We start from the raw sequence: 20,116 nt of genomic DNA, 5'->3' as shown, positions 1-20,116 counted from the left end.
GCCCCAATCTGAGGTTTACTTATCCAGTGAAAGCCTAAATTCTACTGTGGACCACTGGGGCTTCTTGGCTTCTTGTATGTTCTGTAGTTTTTTCGACGCTGGTTTGCCCGTGCTGCCCAATTTTGCTGATGGATCAAAAATCCTGATGTTTTCAGTATAATGCGTCTGGTGATATTTTATAGTATTTCTCATGAAAGAATGAGGCATCATGTCTCACTGTGACTGGATTTGGTGTCCGTGTACTATTGACTGGATGTGACATTATCCGTGGTGTCAGTGTCTGGATGGTGTATCGTCAGTATGGCCAGGTACATGTTGCGTACCTGGCCATTTGATTTTACATTTGATTTCATTTGATTGGTCTTTTACGCTGTACTCAAGAATATTTCACTTACATGATGACAGACAACATTATGGTGGGAGGAAACCAGGCAGAGTCGGACCTTCATTAGTACTTAGGGGAGACAAGCATGAACTCAGAACGACCTCGTTGGTGGAAGGCATCAGAGTGTCTCGCTGGGTAATATAAATTGAAACAGCTACCTATATGTGTACTAACAGAGCCACCCTATCCCTCCTCCCCTCTAGGTCTGTGGCATAAACCTGATGCGTTAAAGCTGCAGCTGTCTTCTTATTCCTAAAACGTAAAAAGTTACTCTGTGATAACTAAGCAACAAAGGAAAAATATTTGTATATTTTATTAATAAAACTGCAGTTCCCTAAAAAGGCAGTCATATGCATTTTTTTTCTTTTCTAAAAGCCTTTTTAAGGAAGGCGTAAGCTTATGCCTTTGGAATATCACATGTTAATGTGCTATGATAATAACTTACGTCAGCTTCCGACAACATAAGTGTCGTCACGGTCATTTCTATACAAGATTCAATTTACATAAATATGCACAATATAATTCTATACAAGGCATTATGTAGATGTGCGTGATAAGCGAAGGTATAAACCTATGACATAAGTGTGACAAATGACCATGTCCATTTAAAATATTTACATGTGCATACTAAGCAGCTGTATAAATCGACAACATAACAATAGTTAGGGCGAACATTTCTATACAAGAGCCTCTGCATGTGCGAAAAAAGCGGAAGGTAAAACCTATATGTAAGACATACGTGAGGTGTTATAAAACCTTTCCTATATAACCACTTCTTTAACTACAAGAGCGCACTACCTAGAGGTTTAAATCGACGACATAATAGTGGACGTTAACTTCTGTACAAGATCCTTCTATACAAGGGCATGTGCGTAAAACGCCCAGATGAAATCCACATGTACATGTAGTACAAGGGAAGTGTGATAATCTTTTTTTATCCCATAAATCTGACCCAGAACATGGGATAAAGGGGGTGGGATTAATATCGTATTCCATCTTTCGTCAACAAAGGTTGAGCGCTACTTGATTGGCTCACAACAGTTTATTGAAAAGATCAGCCAATCAAGAGCTACTCTCGGGCCGAGATACTTTTTTTTTTTTTTTTACTCCATTCGTCACTTGCATGGAGTGCAAACGTCCAAGATATGTTAAGTGTATAGCCATAGATGCTCTGGAAATTCCTATATCATTTTCATCTCTAATTGTTACGTAAAACTGATGCTGCCGCAAAAGCTTTTGAATGTTGTCTAATGTGTTAGGCGCATTTCAGCCGGCGTTCTCACATATGCAGACATGCAAGCTACGCGCGCCTGTCGTCAATGGTTTTCCCGTGACCCCTCGAAGTCCTCCTTTAACATTCATGTTCGTAAAATGAAAACAATTATCTGCCAATTGTGAAGATGATAATGTAAAAAAATTCACCCAAATTTTGATCAGTAAAGGCAGGTCTGTTGAACCCGTTTGTGTGGCGTATATTTCACCCTGCGCAGAAATGTTGCGCTTTAGTCTAAGGACGAATGAAATTACTCCGCGCTTCTGTAAACAAGTGACAAGACATAATAATCTCGCTGATTTGGAGGCATAATTTTGTTATTTTCCTATTTTCCATGTAAGGGGTCAAGAGATTTTCCAACTTGTGACCCAGTAGTAACGAGAGATAAAACATTGCGTTTGCTTCAAGCCTCTGGTGAGAAACAAACGATTTTTTTTTACTCCAGTATAGAGGTCCGTTGGAGATCCTCTATCTATACAACGGTGTGTTACATACAGCAGTAATAAGCAGCGGTCCAAATCGACAGCATAACATTATTGGTGCTAAACAAGAGCAACTTAGCGTGTGCGTTGAAAGCGAAGGTAAAATCTAGGACACAACCGCCTGTTTTTCACAACTACATTTTAAACGTATGTACAACCAGTATTAAATCCTGTATAGTAGTATAGCTCTTCATAAGCTTTCTAAGTCTCCTTTGCTTATATATACATGTAGGCCTATGACCTACAAAGTAGGCTTGCTTAAACCTAGGGCTCGAATAGCCCAAGCTACATGCTATATATTTTGCTATATTCTCCACCGCCCCCCCCCCCCCCCCTAGTCAACAAAAGTTTTTTGACAGCTATCACCACTGACGTCACCACAGCAGGCTACTGCATATCCTGTCTATTGTTGAGGACCTAGGAAAGCTAGCCATTTAACTGTTTAGGGCCATTTTTATGCCCCAAGAAAACTTTTGTGTACTTCTGTATTTTAGACCACAATCAAAACAACTTATTACTTATTAAGAAATAAAATCCAAGCGTTTCATACTTCTTCCCTTGCATGGTATCAGGCAGATCCAGAGCTGGTCTACATCGATAACGAAACGGCCTGTTCTGCGTATTTGTTTGACGGGGTATAAATTACACGAGGCTGCATTTATACAAATATGTGACATTCCTCGAGTTTCTCGCCGAAGCTGCACATTCACGGCATTCGGTGGATTTGTCTCTCTGTAATGGGACGTGTGACTTAGACCCATGTCCTTGCTTGGTTTTGACACCAGACACGTTTGCACCGTCTCCAACTTGATGTGACCTACACCGACTCTACACAGGATACTGCCTACACTGACTCTACACAGGATATGGTCTACACCGTCTCAACACAGGATATGGTCTACAAAGTCTCCATGCAGGATATGGTCTAAAACATCTCCACTCAGGGTGTATTGTTTACATCGTCTCCACGTAGGATATGGTGTACACTGCCTCCACGCAGATTATGGTCTACGCCGTCTCCACGCAGGATATAATGTCTACACGGTATCCACGCAGGTTATGGTCTACACGGTCTCCACGTAGAATATGGTCTACACTGTCTCCACGCAGGATATGGTCTACACCGTCTCCACGCAGGATATAATGTCTACATGGTATCCACGCAGGGTATGGTCTACACGGTCTCCACGTAGGATATGGTGTACACTGTCTCCACGCAAGATATGGTCTACCCCGTCTACAGACAGGATATGGCATACACCATCTTCACGCAGGATATGGCCTACACTGTCTTCATGCACGATATGGTCTACATCGTCTCGACGCAGGACATATTGTCTACACGGTCTCCACGCACGATATGGTATACACTGTCTCTACGCATGATAAGGCCTACACCATCTCCACGCAGGATATGGTCTACACAATCTCCACGCACGATGTGGCCTGCAGTAGGTGTTTGTACGGCGGTGGAGTTTTCTGGATCTCCACGATTGGCGGGTCATCCTGCTGGTACGGAGGTGGCGCCTCTAGGGGCATATGACTGGCCTGAATTCTCTGCTCCATGGCGTGCTGTCGCTGGGACAGCAGTTCGATCTGCTCCTGCTGCTGGCGGATGATGTGCGACTGTCTCCTCACAGCGTCCTCCAGCACCGTTCCGGCAGGCGGCGCGTCAGTCACGGATTGGGCGCGGGGCGTCTTGTCTCGAGGCGCGTAGGAGCGGCACAGGACACAAACGAACACCATGAATGGGATGATCGTCACTGATAGGATCGTGCCAACGGTAACGTTCGTGATGCCTAGGCCCGTCTGAATGTTGTCTAATGCGAAACAGGCGGTTTTCGTGTTGAGAGGCTCCTCTCTGTTGCACAATGCCAGAACCACGACAGCATAGAGTAAAATCAAGAGGGCCGGAATGAAGGCGATGATTGTCCAGCTGTAATGCATCACTATCTGGAAATAGACCATTATGTCTTATGCATTGCTCATGCACAGAAAAAAATAACATAATATTCTCTGCAACGGTTGATGAACTATTTATGTTTTAATATTCAGGCTATTATTTGATGATTGACTCTGTCCTCACTTTTCCCCTAGAGGATTTCTCACTTCTTTCACTGGTTATGGGTTTTTGTGTGAAGGAAACCACCAAGGCTAGCAAGAGCTGGATTTGAGTCTGCGACCTTATTGGTGAAGGAACACACCGCTTTAGTCCACAGAAGTAAGCATTCAGGTAGTTTTTCAGTAGAAATTCACCAAAGCCCATTGGCAAAATTGACACCTGCTCCTGCAAAGATCAAAACATAATTGTCGTTATCCCGTGGCCTCCGTGGTGAGCGTGCCAGCTCATGCTGACTTCCTCTCCAGTCCTACATGGGAAGGTCTGTCATCAGTCTGCGGATGATTGTCGCCGCCTTCGTATAAGTTAAATACTCTTGAGTACGGCGTACAACACGAATCAAATAAATAAATAATGTCGTTATTCAAATGAAGTCGTGAAATGGAGCGGGTCGCTCCCCACATGAAGGAATCCGGGGTAAACACACGACCATCCTGCAGTTTGCTGAGAGACCTTCCCACGCACGGTCGGTGAGGGTACCAACATAAGCTGGGCTTAAATAAACACGTAGCTACTTATTTATATGTTGTTAAATTTTTTAACTTATACAACGGTTGTAAGGATTATGGCTGATGGAAATCAGAGTATTCGGAGCGAACAACCGTTTTCCGTCAACTGTTTCCATGGCTGACTTCCTGACATGAAGTCGAACACTGTCTAAGCATCACAGTATGTCATTTTATTTATTTTCATTTATATATTTATTTCATTGGTGTTTTACGCCTCACGAAGAATATTTCACTCAGACGACGGCGGCTGTCATTATGGTGGTGAAAAAAAACTCGGCAGAGCCCAGCGAAAACTCACGACTATCCACAGGTTGCTGCTCGACCTTCCCATCTACGACCGGAAAGGAAGCCAACGCGAGCTCGAAATTCAAAGTACTACTTTATTAACCAAGACTTACTTCTTTACTTATTTATGTACAGCTCAATTTTTCACTTATGCAACAACTGTCAGGATTATTACATAACAAATATATTTTTATTTACAACTTCTTTTTATTCAGTGAGCGACGTTTAGGAATAGGTACTAATATCGTTATATCGTTATTGTTTTTGATAACGATATTAGTACCTATTCCTAAACGTCGCTCACTGAAAAAAAATAGAGCTTGTTATCCATATATTTGTTATGTTACCCAACTCAACTTCTAAATGCCATTAGAGGATGCCAGGACTATGGCTGTTAATAGAAGGTGTGATCCATATATATGTTGTGTTACACAATTCAACTTCTAAATGCCATTGGATGATGTCAGGATTATGGCTGATAATACAAGGTGTGATCCATATATTTGTTGTGTTACCCAACTCAACTTCTAAATGCCATTGGATGATGTCAGGATTATGACTGATAATACAAGGTGTGATCCATATATTTGTTATGTTATCCAACTCAACTTCTAAATGCCATTGGATGATGTCAGGATTATAACTGATAATACAAGGTGTGATCCATATATTTGTTATGTTATCCAACTCAACTTGTAAATGCCATTGGATGATGTCAGGATTATGGCTGATAATAGAAGGTGTGATCCATATATTTGTTATGTTACCCAACTCAACTTCTAAATGCCATTGGATGATGTCAGGATTATAACTGATAATACAAGGTGTGATCCATATATTTGTTGTGTTACACAACTCAACTTCTAAATGCCATTGGACGATGTCAGGATTATGGCTGATAATAGAAGGTGTGATCCATATATTTGTTATGTTATCCAACTCAACTTGTAAATGCCATTGGATGATGTCAGGATTATGGCTGATAATAGAAGGTGTGATCCATATATTTGTTATGTTATCCAACTCAACTTGTAAATGCCATTGGATGATGTCAGGATTATAACTGATAATACAAGGTGTGATCCATATATTTGTTGTGTTACCCAACTCAACTTCTAAATGCCATTGGATGATGTCAGGATTATGGCTGATAATAGAAGTTGTGATCCATATATTTGTTGTGTTACCCAACTCAACTTCTAAATGCATTGGATGATGTCAGGACTATGACTGATAATACAAGGTCTGATCCATATATTTGTTATGTTATCCAACTCAACTTCTAAATGCCATTGGATGATGTCAGGATTATGGCTGATAATAGAAGTTGTGATCCATATATTTGTTGTGTTACCCAACTCAACTTCTAAATGCATTGGATGATGTCAGGATTATGACTGATAATACAAGGTGTGATCCATATATTTGTTATGTTATCCAACTCAACTTCTAAATGCCATTGGATGATGTCAGGATTATGGCCGATAATAGAAGTTGTGATCCATATATTTGTTGTGTTACCCAACTCAACTTCTAAATGCATTGGATGATGTCAGGATTATGACTGATAATACAAGGTGTGATCCATATATTTGTTATGTTATCCAACTCAACTTCTAAATGCCATTGGATGATGTCAGGATTATGGCTGATAATAGAAGGTGTGATCCAAATATTTGTTGTGTTACCCAACTCAACTTCTAAATGTCATTATGACGTCAGGATTATGGCTGATAATAGAAGGTTTGATCCATATATTTGTTGTGTTACCCAACTCAACTTCTAAATGCATTGGATGATGTCAGGATTATGACTGATAATACAAGGTGTGATCCATATATTTGTTATGTTACCCAACTCAACTTCTAAATGCCATTGGATGATGTCAGGATTATGGCTGATAATAGAAGGTGTGATCCATATATTTGTTGTGTTACCCAACTCAACTTGTAAATGCCATTGGACGATGTCAGGATTATGGCTGATAATAGAACTTGTGATCCATATATTTGTTGTGTTACACAACTCAACTTCTAAATGCCATTGGATGATGCTAGGATTATGGCTGATAATAGAAGTTGTGATCCATAGATTTGCTATGTTACCCAACTCAACTTGTAAATGCCATTGGGTGATATCAGGATTATGGCTGATAATAGAAGTTGTGATCCATAAATTTGTTGTGTTACCCAACTCAACTTCTAAATGCCATTGGATGATGTCAGGATTATGGCTGATAATAGAAGGTGTGATCCATATATCTGTTATGTTACCCAACTCAACTTCTAAATCCCATTGGATGATGTCAGGATTATGGCTGATAATACAAGGTGTGATCCATATATTTGTTATGTTATCCAACTCAACTTGTAAATGCCATTGGATGATGTCAGGATTATGGCTGATAATAGAAGGTGTGATCCATATATTTGTTATGTTACCCAACTCAACTTCTAAATGCCATTGGATGATGTCAGGATTATAACTGATAATACAAGGTGTGATCCATATATTTGTTGTGTTACACAACTCAACTTCTAAATGCCATTGGACGATGTCAGGATTATGGCTGATAATAGAAGGTGTGATCCATATATTTGTTATGTTATCCAACTCAACTTGTAAATGCCATTGGATGATGTCAGGATTATGGCTGATAATAGAAGGTGTGATCCATATATTTGTTATGTTATCCAACTCAACTTGTAAATGCCATTGGATGATGTCAGGATTATAACTGATAATACAAGGTGTGATCCATATATTTGTTGTGTTACCCAACTCAACTTCTAAATGCCATTGGATGATGTCAGGATTATGGCTGATAATAGAAGTTGTGATCCATATATTTGTTGTGTTACCCAACTCAACTTCTAAATGCATTGGATGATGTCAGGACTATGACTGATAATACAAGGTCTGATCCATATATTTGTTATGTTATCCAACTCAACTTCTAAATGCCATTGGATGATGTCAGGATTATGGCTGATAATAGAAGTTGTGATCCATATATTTGTTGTGTTACCCAACTCAACTTCTAAATGCATTGGATGATGTCAGGATTATGACTGATAATACAAGGTGTGATCCATATATTTGTTATGTTATCCAACTCAACTTCTAAATGCCATTGGATGATGTCAGGATTATGGCCGATAATAGAAGTTGTGATCCATATATTTGTTGTGTTACCCAACTCAACTTCTAAATGCATTGGATGATGTCAGGATTATGACTGATAATACAAGGTGTGATCCATATATTTGTTATGTTATCCAACTCAACTTCTAAATGCCATTGGATGATGTCAGGATTATGGCTGATAATAGAAGGTGTGATCCAAATATTTGTTGTGTTACCCAACTCAACTTCTAAATGTCATTATGACGTCAGGATTATGGCTGATAATAGAAGGTTTGATCCATATATTTGTTGTGTTACCCAACTCAACTTCTAAATGCATTGGATGATGTCAGGATTATGACTGATAATACAAGGTGTGATCCATATATTTGTTATGTTACCCAACTCAACTTCTAAATGCCATTGGATGATGTCAGGATTATGGCTGATAATAGAAGGTGTGATCCATATATTTGTTGTGTTACCCAACTCAACTTGTAAATGCCATTGGACGATGTCAGGATTATGGCTGATAATAGAACTTGTGATCCATATATTTGTTGTGTTACACAACTCAACTTCTAAATGCCATTGGATGATGCTAGGATTATGGCTGATAATAGAAGTTGTGATCCATAGATTTGTTATGTTACCCAACTCAACTTGTAAATGCCATTGGGTGATATCAGGATTATGGCTGATAATAGAAGTTGTGATCCATAAATTTGTTGTGTTACCCAACTCAACTTCTAAATGCCATTGGATGATGTCAGGATTATGGCTGATAATAGAAGGTGTGATCCATATATCTGTTATGTTACCCAACTCAACTTCTAAATCCCATTGGATGATGTCAGGATTATGGCTGATAATACAAGGTGTGATCCATATATTTGTTATGTTATCCAACTCAACTTCTAAATGCCATTGGATGATGTCAGGATTATAACTGATAATACAAGGTGTGATCCATATATCTGTTATGTTACCCAACTCAACTTCTAAATGCCATTGGATGATGTCAGGATTATAACTGATAATACAAGGTGTGATCCATATATTTGTTGTGTTACCCAACTCAACTTCTAAATGCCAGTGGACGATGTCAGGATTATGGCTGATAATAGAAGGTGTGATCCATATATTTGTTATGTTATCCAACTCAACTTCTAAATGCCATTGGATGATGTCAGGATTATGGCTGATAATAGAAGTTGTGATCCATATATTTGTTGTGTTACCCAACTCAACTTCTAAATGCATTGGATGATGTCAGGATTATGACTGATAATACAAGGTGTGATCCATATATTTGTTATGTTATCCAACTCAACTTCTAAATGCCATTGGATGATGTCAGGATTATGGCTGATAATAGAAGTTGTGATCCATATATTTGTTGTGTTACCCAACTCAACTTCTAAATGCATTGGATGATGTCAGGATTATGACTGATAATACAAGGTGTGATCCATATATTTGTTATGTTATCCAACTCAACTTCTAAATGCCATTGGATGATGTCAGGATTATGGCCGATAATAGAAGTTGTGATCCATATAGTTGTTGTGTTACCCAACTCAACTTCTAAATGCATTGGATGATGTCAGGATTATGACTGATAATACAAGGTGTGATCCATATATTTGTTATGTTATCCAACTCAACTTGTAAATGCCATTGGATGATGTCAGGATTATGGCTGATAATAGAAGGTGTGATCCAAATATTTGTTGTGTTACCCAACTCAACTTCTAAATGTCATTATGACGTCAGGATTATGGCTGATAATAGAAGGTGTGATCCATATATTTGTTATGTTACCCAACTCAACTTCTAAATGTCATTATGACGTCAGGATTATGGCTGATAATAGAAGGTGTGATCCAAATATTTGTTGTGTTACCCAACTCAACTTCTAAATGTCATTATGACGTCAGGATTATGGCTGATAATACAAGGTGTGATCCATATATTTGTTATGTTACCCAACTCAACTTGTAAATGCCACTGGATGATGTCAAGATTATGGCTGATAATAGAAGTCATGATCCATATATTTGTTGTGTTACCCAACTCAACTTGTAAATGCCATTGGATGATGTCAGGATTATAACTGATAATACAAGGTGTGATCCATATATTTGTTATGTTACCCAACTCTGCTTCTAAATGCAATTGGATGATGTCAGGATTATGGCTGATAATAGAAGGTGTGATCCATATATCTGTTATGTTACCCAACTCAACTTCTAAATGCCATTGGATGATGTCAGGATTATGGCTGATAATACAAGGTGTGATCCATATATTTGTTATGTTATCCAACTCAACTTCTAAATGCCATTGGATGATGTCAGGATTATAACTGATAATACAAGGTGTGATCCATATATTTGTTATGTTATCCAACTCAACTTCTAAATGCCATTGGATGATGTCAGGATTATGGCTGATAATAGAAGGTGTGATCCATATATTTGTTATGTTACCCAACTCAACTTCTAAATGCCATTGGATGATGTCAGGATTATAACTGATAATACAAGGTGTGATCCATATATTTGTTGTGTTACCCAACTCAACTTCTAAATGCCATTGGACGATGTCAGGATTATGGCTGATAATAGAAGGTGTGATCCATATATTTGTTATGTTATCCAACTCAACTTCTAAATGCCATTGGATGATGTCAGGATTATGGCTGATAATAGAAGTTGTGATCCATATATTTGTTGTGTTACCCAACTCAACTTCTAAATGCATTGGATGATGTCAGGATTATAACTGATAATACAAGGTGTGATCCATATATTTGTTATGTTATCCAACTCAACTTCTAAATGCCATTGGATGATGTCAGGATTATGGCTGATAATAGAAGTTGTGATCCATATATTTGTTGTGTTACCCAACTCAACTTCTAAATGCATTGGATGATGTCAGGATTATAACTGATAATACAAGGTGTGATCCATATATTTGTTATGTTATCCAACTCAACTTCTAAATGCCATTGGATGATGTCAGGATTATGGCCGATAATAGAAGTTGTGATCCATATATTTGTTGTGTTACCCAACTCAACTTCTAAATGCATTGGATGATGTCAGGATTATGACTGATAATACAAGGTGTGATCCATATATTTGTTATGTTATCCAACTCAACTTCTAAATGCCATTGGATGATGTCAGGATTATGGCTGACAATAGAAGGTGTGATCCAAATATTTGTTGTGTTACCCAACTCAACTTCTAAATGTCATTATGACGTCAGGATTATGGCTGATAATAGAAGGTGTGATCCATATATTTGTTATGTTACCCAACTCAACTTGTAAATGCAATTGGATGATGTCAGGATTATGGCTGATAATAGAAGGTGTGATCCATATATTTGTTGTGTCACCCAACTCAACTTGTAAATGCCATTGGACGATGTCAGGATTATGGCTGATAATAGAACTTGTGATCCATTTATTTGTTGTGTTACACAACTCAACTTCTAAATGCCATTGGATGATGCTAGGATTATGGCTGATAATAGAAGTTGTGATCCATATATTTGTTATGTTACCCAACTCAACTTGTAAATGCCATTGGATGATATCAGGATCATGGCTGATAATAGAAGTTGTGATCCATATATTTGTTGTGTTACCCAACTCAACTTCTAAATGCCATTGGATGATGTCAGGATTATGGCTGATAATAGAAGGTGTGATCCATATATTTGTTGTGTCACCCAACTCAACTTGTAAATGCCATTGGACGATGTCAGGATTATGGCTGATAATAGAACTTGTGATCCATTTATTTGTTGTGTTACACAACTCAACTTCTAAATGCCATTGGATGATGCTAGGATTATGGCTGATAATAGAAGTTGTGATCCATATATTTGTTATGTTACCCAACTCAACTTGTAAATGCCATTGGATGATATCAGGATCATGGCTGATAATAGAAGTTGTGATCCATATATTTGTTGTGTTACCCAACTCAACTTCTAAATGCCATTGGATGATGTCAGGATTATGGCTGATAATAGAAGGTGTGATCCATATATCTGTTATGTTACCCAACTCAACTTCTAAATGCCATTGGATGATGTCAGGATTATGGCTGATAATAGAAGGTGTGATCCATATATTTGTTGTGTTACCCAACTCAACTTGTAAATGCCATTGGACGATGTCAGGATTATGGCTGATAATAGAACTTGTGATCCATATATTTGTTGTGTTACACAACTCAACTTGTAAATGCCATTGGATGATGTCAGGATTATGGCTGATAATAGAAGGTGTGGTCCATATATTTGTTATGTTATCCAACTCAACTTCTAAATGCCATTGGATGATGTCAGGATTATTGCTGATAATAGAAGTTGTGATCCATACATCTGTTATGTTACCCAACTCAACTTCTACATGCCGTTGGATGATGTCAGGATTATGACACTGGAGTGCTCGAACTGACGACTGTCTTCCTTCAGCCATTTTCATGGCTATCCTCCGGACAAAGCCGCACATGGTCGAAGCAACGTGGCTTAGTATATGCAGTCTAAGCCCCCAGATACATGAACTCCTTGCGTTTTCATAAATACTGTGCACTGCACGATGTCTAAATCGCCATAATGTATCGGGGCAACCTAGCAAGGCTGCGCATAGACTGCCACTAATAATTACCATACTCTAATTTCTCAACTTACAATGGATTTTGCTCGGGTGTTAATACCGCCGTCTGGCAGATCCTGGTATTTACTGGCTCGGACACCTAAGAAACCAGCGCTCAGCAGCTGAAAATGAAAAATCGATTTAGCATTTTTTTATTCCAAGTCGGGATAAGTATGTCATATTGTCAGCTTGATACGTGAATCGTGAGTTGATTTTATTCATTACTGACAGAAAATTCCAAACCTGTTTTTAGAAGTTTAAGCCGTTTTGTTTTCAAAGCATTTAAGTTAAAAGGTTAATTATTATATAGTAATAAACATCAGCTGTAACCCACCGGACTAATTGATCTTTTGCAATAAAGTGTGATGATGATTTATTTAGGCCTATTTATTTGTTTGGTGGTTTACGGCGTACAGTGTACTCAACCCAAGGGTTAGAGCATTCGCCTCGATGTAGGAAGACGTGAAATTAAATCCGGGTCAGACCATACCAAAGACTTCAAAAACGGCACTTGTTGCTGCCTCGCTTGCATTTAGCATTGAGAGGTTAGAACATGGAAACAGGATTGACCTAGAGGCAGTATAATGTGACTGGGTGGGGTGTCATGTCTTGTGTGATGGCAGCACATTGGCGGCATGAACTCTCCCTGCCACAACAAAGACACAGTATATGTAGGCCTACACGCTGCTAATAACTCCCTATCTTTATATGAATGAACAATTGTTACGTAGGCTACGATATAAAACGCCAAAGATACATAGCCTACATATATAATAGAGCGGCTCCGATAGGCCTATCGCCCCCCTCCCCTCCCCTCCCCCCAGCCCCCAGGTAACGAGCACCGTATCGACCTCAGTGCCCTGAGTGCCCTCCGATTTAGACCAATAAACTTATACACTTACGATCACACCGCACCACATTTGTGTTCCCATGAGAAATGTAAAAGTCAAGGTCGGAGCTGAGAATACGATGGTGGCAATACCAAGGACACATGCCACAGCGCCCTCTACCACTTGAATCCATCCAAACGAATACAAGAGTTTCCTCCCTTGCACTCTCCTCAACCGCTGCCGTTCGAGTAGAGCTGACGAAAGAAAATATATCCGATGCTACCGTGTAAAAGTATAAACAAAGTATGCATATCTTCAAAACTGCGGAAAAATATAGGCCAGTTACAAGGGAATATCGTTGGTAGGAAACAATTTCACACTTAACAAAGGTTTGCGATCAACCAACGGTGGATTTCCTCCCATTGGCCGCCCTGGAATATGTGATATATTCTTGAGTACCGCGTAAAAAGTTCAATTAAAAAAATACATAACTACAAGTAGGCATATATTAGAAAATCAAGTTGTGTTTACGCGCAGTAACCGCCGACTCGTATACGTATGTAAATGGTGGAAAGCTTTGTCTGTTACACAACAGTTTATTTATTTGCTTGATTGGTTTTTTTTCCGTACTCAACAATATTTCACTTATACGACGGTGGCCAGCATTATGGTGGGAGGAAACCGGGCACAGCCCGGGGGAAACCCACGACCATCGGCAAGTTGCTGACAGACCTTCCCACTTACGGCCGGAGAGGAATGTTACACAAGTAAGTTATTTAATACATATAGTTTTTGTCGCAAACTTAGTGTATTACCGTCGTCGACTGTGGCCTCTGTACTGCTTTCCCCAGCCGCTTCGTTTTCTACCATGTTGAGGACAGGATCACAGTTTTAGGAATCTAAATAGACAAAACATATCCATGTACTTATTGACCACAGACTCTTTAATTTTGGGATCGTTCTAATTTAAATATCAATTCCAAATGGTAAGAGAACCAATACGCTGGCTCGTCATCGAGTTTATAGTGCAAAAATGTTCATTTTTTTCTGCAAAACGAGGATGTGATATTGAGAAGGCAATTCGGACAAGTAAAAGACCATGCACAGTTAAAAATCCACGTATTGTGCATATGTAGGTTTTAACCCCAGGAGGGCCTCCGTGGCTCAGTTGGTTAAAGTGCTAGCGCAGCGTTATGATCCAGGAGTGTCTCACCAATGCGGTCGCTGTGAGTTCAAGTCCATCTCATGCAAGCTTACCCTCCGGCCGAACGTGGGAAGGTCTGTCAGCAACCTACGGATGGTCGTGGGTTTCCCCCGGGCTCTGTCCGGTTTCCCCTCACCATAATGCTGGCCGCCGTCGTATAAGTGAAATATTCTTGAGTACGGCGTAAAACACCAATCAAATAAATAAATAAATAAATAATTTAAACCCAGGATTACTATCTCTTAACGTTTACGTAGAAACACACAGAAAGATATTATGCAAAAATTTGGCTGTGGGTTTGAATTGATTAAAATGAAATACATGTAATACATCTAAGTTTTGACAAGCTATCAGCTACAGATGTAAGAAGGAAGCCAAAATCAGCCCTGATTCCTTGCTATCTGAGTGTAGACCGCGTGAAGTGAATTAGAAATTACTAAGTGAAATGTCAGCAGATAGGCCTACATAGGCATTTCCTGGCAACGGTTATCCAAAACAATGATATAACAAGCTTGAGATTGAAAGAATGGATTAGGCGAATGTTGTCCGAAAGAACAACCGTTCGGAATTTTCTCAGCTTAGTAATCGATGCTTTAGCCGGATATTTCATATTAGATCGATATTAGCAGTCAGATCGCGGTGCCAACCCAAGGGCAGGCTGACACAAAATATTGATATAGTAGTGTGGTCTAATAATACATTAAGGCACAGTGATAGCCTGATTGAGGGATCAAGTCCAAAACACCAGGCATCCTACACATGGGTGTATAGCCCGGTTGAGAGATCATGTCCAAAACACCAGACATTCCACACGTGAGTGTATGGCCCGGTTGAGGGATCATGTACACAACACCAGACATTCTACACGTGGGTGTATAGCCCGGTTGAGAGATCATGTACAAAACACCAGGCATTCTACACGTGGGCGTATAGCCCGGTTGAGGGATCATGTACAAAACACCAGACATCCTACACTTGGGTGTATAGCCCGGTTGAGGGATCATGTACAAAACACCAGACATTCTACACCTGGGTGTATAGCTCGGTTGAGGGATCATGTACAAAACACCAGACATTCTACACGTGGGTGTATAGCCCGGTTGAGGGATCATGTCCAAAACACCAGACATTCTACACATGGGTGTATAGCCCGGTTGAGGGATCATATACAAGACACCAGACATTCTACACCTGGGTGTATAGCCCGGTTGAGGGATCATGTACAAGACACCAGACGTTCTACACCTGGGTGTATAGCCCGGTTGAGGGATCATGTACAAAACACCAGGCATTCTACACCTGGGTGTTTAGCCCGGTCGTGACATCATGTCCAAAACACCAGGCATTCTACACCTGGGTGTATAGCCTGGTCGAGGGATCATGTACAAAACACCAGACATCCTACACGTGGGTGTATAGCCCGATTGAGGGATCATGTACAAAATACCAGACATTCTACACGTGGGTGTATAGCCCGGTTGAGGGATCATGTACAAAACACCAGACATTCTACACCTGGGTGTATAGCCCGGTCGTGGCATCATGTCCAAAACACCAGGCATTCTACACCTGGGTGTTTAGCCCGGTCGTGAAATCATGTCCAAAACACCAGACATCCTACACGTGGGTGTATAGCCCGATTGAGGGATCATGTACAAAATACCAGACATCCTACACCTGGGTGTATAGCCCGGTTGAGGGATCATGTACAAAATACCAGACATTCTACACGTGGGTGTATAGCCCGGTTGAGGGATCATGTACAAAACACCAGACATTCTACACGTGGGTGTATAGCCCGGTTGAGGGATCATGTACAAAACACCAGACATTCTACACGTGGGTGTATAGCCCGGTTGAGGGATCATGTACAAAACACCAGACATTCTACACGTGGGTGTATAGCCCGGTTGAGGGATCATGTACAAAATACCAGACATTCCACACGTGAGTGTATGGCCCGGTTGAGGGATCATGTACAAAACACCAGGCATTCTACACCTGGGTGTTTAGCCCGGTCGTGACATCATGTCCAAAACACAAGACATTCTACACTTGGGTGTTTAGCCCGGTCGTGACATCATGTCCAAAACACCAGACATTCTACACATGGATGTAAAACGCGACCAGGGTATCATGTCAAAAACATCAGTCTCTCTATACGTGCGAGTGCGGCCCTTCAGTGGTGTCATGTCGAAAACATTAGCCATTCCACCCATAGGAGAACAGTCTGTCAGTGGTATCATGTCCAAAACACCACACATTCCACACATGGGAATACAGCCCGTCAGTGGTGTCATGTCCAAAACACCAGCCATTCCACACTTAGGAATACAGCCCGTTAGTGGTGTCATGTCCAATAGGCCTACACGAGACATTCTACGCGTGAGATATCTAACGCTAAAAGCTGGAAGCATATCAGTGTGTCCAAATGAAGTCATGATTACAGTGTGACATCAGAGTAGTTATTTTTACGTTAACTGTTAACTGCTTAAGGGAGATCCTGTAACCCTTAAGATGAAAACCACCCAACATAATTCATAGAGATTATCATAACAGTGCGTGATGAGCGATGATTTATCAGCTAGAGTTGTCTTTCTTGGTTGATACACTGCACAAGTTCAACTAAGTATGCCCGAGGCCTCATCTCTTTGCATTGTTTTTGCACGTTAATTGGGATGACAACGCCACACTTTGAGTAATCCCAGTGACTTCTAATACATTCCATTTAACATGACTTTTTGACCTAATTCTGCTTCAGCAGTGGTTCAGCCGTTTGACGTGTAGTAGGGTTAAAGTTTTAGAATAAGACCCAAGCTGAGGCACTTGTAAATTGATGAGAGTTCATTCGGTTGCGTGTGACCATTAACCACCTATCAGTATCACATTGTTGTCGCTGCTCTATTTTCAATCTGTATGATGTACGTAATTTATTACAATGATGACCTTCATTAGCTGGACTGTTTCATGTCAGTTAAAGTCGTCTATCTAGTCTTCATCATCTACGTATATTAAGTACCCATTGCTGTATGGGAGTTTCAGTTTAGAGTAATGGGACGAGGTCGACAGTTTGTGCTGTGTTTCACGTTCAACGGATGTAAATTATCACAGACTAATAGCGGAATTCGTCGTTTGCACGCGTCTGAATGGACCATTCTTTCTCTACATCTGAATGTTATTGGGCTTTTAGAGAGGAGGAACAGATTCGGTGAAAGGAGGAGAGGAATCTGGCGGCCAGGGTGTCCATGTTGATGCGAACATCGGCCAAAATCAATATGAATTCTTGCCAGGCCTAACCATATTCATGTACGTTCACAAATGGCGGTGGCCTGGGAATGCTGTCCAATACTCTATATCCACACATCTATGTACATTCATATTCCTTTCAGAGGCAGACGAGCATAGCTTTTAATTCACAGCATATACACTATCGTGTTATCTACACCAATGCCGTCTAGACTCACTGCGTGCAAACACCACGCAATGCATGCGATAGGGACACTTACCCGTAACGGACTCTTCTTTAAACTGTTCAAGACGTGAGGATTTGACTGTTGTAAGTCATGGTGTCGTGCTTAGACTCCCCCGTGGCTGCGCCATTGGCTGGGTGTCTGTAGCCCCGTGGGTAGTGCTCATTCCTTCTGTCGCATACACACAGATCAGTCTGGAAGCACCACGCTATTCAACGGCCATTCACCGTGAGGACAACACGTACGCCACTCGCCAGAGCTCTCAGGCGAGCTGAGCGTAAGACATTTACTGAATCTGTTTAGACGACGTATATGTTCGGTCCGTGCAGCTTTTTTGGTTTTAGTTCCTCGATCGATCGTGGTCAATGTCAACATCAGAATTCAGAACAAGAGCTCGCTCCCAGAAACGACCTCCTTTCCACGGGCGACCTCTGGCGGGGGATTTTCCTATAGAGAGTTAAAGGCAAAATCTACTTGCTGAGATCAGATGGGCATTTTACGCTTAGGCCTATATATCCGCTCTTTGGTGGAATAGATTTTCCACAGATACACGCATAACAGAATTCGAATCCATGTTTCGCTTTGGCGCGCCGCAAACAAGAGGTTCTTTTCAAAGAGTAGGGTTTAAATTGAGCATTCCGATTTTTTCACACATTCCTGGTTGTCCATAAAAATAAATATAAATATTTATATGTGATTGTTGTTGTAAGTCTTGCTAAAAACTTTCACTGATAAGATGGCAGACATTTACGCAGGTTAAACCGAATAAAACGAAACAAACCATCGACCTATGGCAAGTTACTCACGAGGTTTTTCACATGTGACGCACTGACGTGCACACCGCGTTTGTAGAAGACTAGCTGTCCTCAAGAAAAGTTAGACTGGGCTTACGTAAAGACGTATACAATTTCCCTACACATCAATCATATACGTGTACATTACTCCCACATACAAACATATACGTGTACAATTTCCCTACACATCAATCATATATGTATACATTACTCCCATATACAAACATGTACGTGTACAATTTCCCTACACATCAATCATATATGTATACATAACTCCTACATACAAACATATACGTGTACAATTTCCCTACACATCAATCATATACGTATACATTACTCCCAAATACAAACATATACATATACTTTACTCCCACGTACAAACATATACATTATTCCCACATACAAATATATACGTGTACATTACTCCCACATGGAAACGTATACGTATACATTACTGCCACATACAAATATATGCGTATACATTACTCCCACATACAAACATACACGTGTACAATTTCCCTCCACTGCAAATTATATATCTGTACAATCCCGAAAGAGAAAAACCTTATACGTGTGTAGTATAATTCCACAACAGAACAATCATATACGTCTACAGTTCCTCTACACAACAATCAACAACTACTTACCACAAACTATCGGAACTTGGGGCGGCTTTGTGACCTTACGGTTCTCATAGCGATGTACTTCACAGCAGCGCGTGAAATCTCATAGTTGAACGCGCAGAAAACATGAACTGTGTAGAAATACTGAGAAACGGATTGTTCGCCGTTTGTAGGCCCTAGTTGTGTACTTGCACTTGTGGGTTGTCTTGTGACCTTTGAAGTACACAAGAAACGCCGAATACATACATTACTTGAACAGGGCTAATTTTTCACGTTAGTGCATGCAGCAAACGAGCGTTTTAACTGCATGTGCTCAATGTAGGCCATTCTGTCAA

General features: G+C 40.3%; 1 protein-coding gene across 1 annotated transcript; it reads right to left on the bottom strand.

Moving 5' to 3' along the window:
* Positions 1–3,559: 3,559 nt before the first annotated feature.
* Positions 3,560–18,446, bottom strand: LOC135479386 (uncharacterized). Its single transcript, XM_064759212.1, has 5 exons — positions 18,401–18,446; positions 14,506–14,589; positions 13,763–13,944; positions 12,896–12,982; positions 3,560–4,093 (listed from the first exon to the last, which is right to left on the bottom strand). The coding sequence occupies exons 2-5, from the start codon at positions 14,558–14,560 to the stop codon at positions 3,560–3,562; spliced, it is 858 nt and encodes a 285-aa protein (XP_064615282.1). The 5' UTR covers positions 14,561–14,589; positions 18,401–18,446.
* Positions 18,447–20,116: the final 1,670 nt, after the last annotated feature.

This window comes from Liolophura sinensis, chromosome 12, assembly GCF_032854445.1.
Source record: "Liolophura sinensis isolate JHLJ2023 chromosome 12, CUHK_Ljap_v2, whole genome shotgun sequence".
Taxonomy (NCBI): domain Eukaryota; kingdom Metazoa; phylum Mollusca; class Polyplacophora; order Chitonida; family Chitonidae; genus Liolophura; species Liolophura sinensis.
This window is presented reverse-complemented; position numbering and strand designations above follow the sequence as displayed.

Excerpts from the sequence above, each read along its gene's own strand:
- LOC135479386 (XM_064759212.1), bottom strand. The coding sequence starts at position 14,560 with ATGGTAGAAAACGAAGCGGCTGGGGAAAGCAGTACAGAGGCCACAGTC. Across the intron at positions 13,945-14,505 it reads AGAGGCCACAGTCGACGACG|CTCTACTCGAACGGCAGCGG; the intron begins GTAATACACTAA and ends TTCTTTCGTCAG. Across the intron at positions 12,983-13,762 it reads AAATGTGGTGCGGTGTGATC|CTGCTGAGCGCTGGTTTCTT; the intron begins GTAAGTGTATAA and ends TTTCATTTTCAG.